The sequence below is a fragment of the Chrysochloris asiatica genome, unplaced genomic scaffold (genome assembly GCF_000296735.1).
Source record: "Chrysochloris asiatica unplaced genomic scaffold, ChrAsi1.0 scaffold00016, whole genome shotgun sequence".
NCBI classification, from domain to species: Eukaryota; Metazoa; Chordata; class Mammalia; order Afrosoricida; family Chrysochloridae; genus Chrysochloris; species Chrysochloris asiatica.
Window position 1 is genome coordinate 15,548,403 of NW_006408534.1, and position 3,084 is coordinate 15,551,486.

At 38.9% G+C, this 3,084-nt stretch overlaps 1 protein-coding gene across 1 annotated transcript; it reads left to right on the forward strand.

The window, feature by feature from the left end:
* Positions 1-563: 563 nt before the first annotated feature.
* LOC102831286 (V-type proton ATPase subunit G 1-like) lies at positions 564-920 on the forward strand. The gene has a single exon (XM_006835229.1). The coding sequence runs from the start codon at positions 564-566 to the stop codon at positions 918-920; it is 357 nt and encodes a 118-aa protein (XP_006835292.1).
* The last annotated feature ends 2,164 nt before the right edge of the window (positions 921-3,084 follow it).

The following is a 3,084-nucleotide window of genomic DNA, read 5'->3' on the forward strand; positions in this document are numbered from 1 at the left end:
GGCCCCTGTGGTCACTTCATTCCACTGCAGCCTTCAAACAACAACAACAACAACAAATTTTGGAACTATTATAAAAGGAATCCCAATTGCAGCTGATTTGATTTATGGAGCCCCATGTGTGTCAAAATAGACCAGTGTTCTAGAGGGTTTTCAAATGGTGTCAATTGTTTTCTTCACTCAGGGGTCCAAGAAATGTGGTGTTAGGTGAGTTATTAAAACCCACCCTATGTGACGGAACAGAATTGCCTCCGGGTTTTCTAGGCTGTAATCTTTATAAAAGCAGGTTGCCAGATCTTCTGCAGAGTTGCTGGGTGTGTTTGAACTGACAACCTTTTGGTTAGCAGCCAAGTGCTTTAATCATTGTGACACCAGGGCTCCTTTCTAGAAATGTAGTACAGAAAGGAAATAAAAAAGCTGGTGAGAGACTCTTTGGATGGTGCAAACAGTTGAGCTAACTGCTAACTAAAGAGTTGCAGGTTTGAGTCTACCCCGAGATGTCAGGGAAGAAGGGTTTGAAGATCGGTTTCTGAAAAATTAGTCATTGACTCAGAGTCACGGTCGCCATGGCCAGTCATTCGCAAGGCATTCAGCAGCTACTGCAAGCAGAGAAGCGCGCTGCAGAGAAGGTGTCTGAGGCCCGCAAGCGAAAGAACCCGACACTGAAGCAGGCCAAAGAAGAAGCCCAGGCTGAAATTGAACAGTACCGCCTGCAAAGGGAGAAAGAGTTCAAGGCCAAGGAAGCTGTGGCTCTGGGATCCCATGGGAGCTGCAGCACTGAAGTGGAGAAGGAGACCCAGGAGAAGATGACTGTCCTCCAGACCTACTTCCGGCAGAACAGGGATGACATCCTAGATAACCTCTTGACCTTCGTCTGTGACATCCGACCAGAAATCCATGAAAACTACCGCATAAATGGATAGGGAAGAAGGAGGCACCTGTGCCATGGATTGGCATTTTAAATGCTGCCACATAGAATAAGAAGCTTTAGCCAAGCTAGAGTTTTTATTCTTGTGAGACGGCATTACATTTTCCTGTAATTTATATTAGGTTCCTTCACTTTTTGAAGAGGAGCAAACCTAGTACTTTGAATAGACTAGAGCTTATCCAAAGATCTCATCCCTTTACCTCGTATTTCTTACACATTTAATGGGTATACACTTTTCCTATGCTTTTCAGCTGAAGCAACATATATAGCTATATGACTTTTCTTTATTAGATATTTAGGATTAAAAAAAAAAATTCTTTAAGAAAGAAATGGGTTAAATATTTAATTTCCCTAAAACTTTCTTAAAGGTCAGGGGCTTTATCAATGAAAAAGTAGTAAGTAGCTATTTTGTAATTTGTCTGAACAGCAGCCAGCCTTAAAAAGAATTCTTCGTTTAAGGATTAGAACGGTAAATACAGATAGATTTCCTCCACTTTCCGAAAGTAGAGTGTTTCTGTGAAACTTTCACAAGCTGAGATGGCATAAATCGAAGCGGCAATTATTAATAATTTATATGGGAAAACTTTTTGAGCCTTCCCAGACCCCCTCAAATATAGTCTACCAAATAGTACCCAGAAAACCTAAAATCACACAAACACGCAGTGTTCACTGCTACAGCTCAAAACTACTGGATTGATGCAGAGAAGCTGCTAAATGTGGTTCTCAGGGTAGGAGCTTGGTGGTTCCACTTTGCTGCTTGGGGTACACACTATCTCTTGAAGGGCTGACTGGAAAACAATGCTAGTTTTGCTTTCCCTACTTAAAAAAAAAAAAAAGCAAAAATCCTTTTTGGATTTATTTTAAGTGAAAATAGGCACTGATGTAGGTGTTTGCAAATGCAAAGTGGCATAGAAGGAACTTACTCGAAGAATGGAGGATACCTGTAGTCTAGTTTGGGCTGCTTTTAGTGTCTTTTAATAGAAATTGCTAGATCTTAGAAAAGAAGAACTTGTTACTTGTTACTGATGTACTTGTAATCACTTAAAAGTAAAAGATTCTTTCTAATGCAAAAAAAAAAAAAAAAATTAGTCATTGAAAACACTGTGGAACACGGGTCTACTCTGACATACATGGGGTTGCCATGAGTTAGAACTGACTTGATGGCAACTAGAAAAATAATAGTATATGCTCATAGTGGGGAAAAAAATAAAGAAAGAAGGATATAAACAAAAAGTAAAAAACAACTGTTCTCTTCCCTCTTCCCTCTTCTTCCCCAACTCTCTATAGGCCTGGTTTCAGAAGAGTTCGGATTCTTCTGTAGCCATGCAACTTTTTTTGGAAGTATATAAATGCTTTATATGTGTTTGTATATATCTACACATGTGTAATTCTATATTAAAGTACAATTAATTTAATTAATAAAGTACAATTAAAACAAACAATCCAAATTTCTATATCTCACAGCTTTCACTCGAAAATGTCTCTGGGTGCTTGGAAAATATAATGCAAGCATTGCTGCTGCCCCTGTCATTTCCAGTGCTTCGCTATTTCAGTGAGTGCCTCAGTGAAACATCAATTTCCAGGAGCGCAATTGCTGGCTTTATGAGTAACTGCAATTAAAGGCTGGGTCACTATTGCAAATTACCTCTCATAATTGCTCTACGATTTCCATGACTCCTGGTGTGACAGTCTAAGATCAGCACTAGACGGCAAACCACAAGGTCAGAGGTTCAGACCCACCAGCGGCGCCTCAGAAATCCTATACAGGGTTAGAACTGGTTCAATGGCACGTAACAACTACAACAAGCAGAATAGGATATTTCTCCTCACCCTTACCAACCTGTCTGTATATTTTTGTCAATAAAATAGGAGAAAGATGGTATCTTATTTCCATTTATATTTTTTAAACTATGAGTTAGGCTGTGTTTTTACTATATCTGTCATCCACATGAATTTCCTTTTCTGCTATGGGTCGTATTGTCTGTTCTTTCTTTGTATTGGCTTATTGGTTTCTAAGCATTCTTTGTATGCTAAGGAAATTGACACACTGTCTTTTATATTGTTGCAAATCTTTCCCCCAATTTGTCATTTGTTATCATGTATTTATTTATTTTTATTAAGGTTTTTATTGTGGATTGAGTGGAAGTTTACAGGGCATA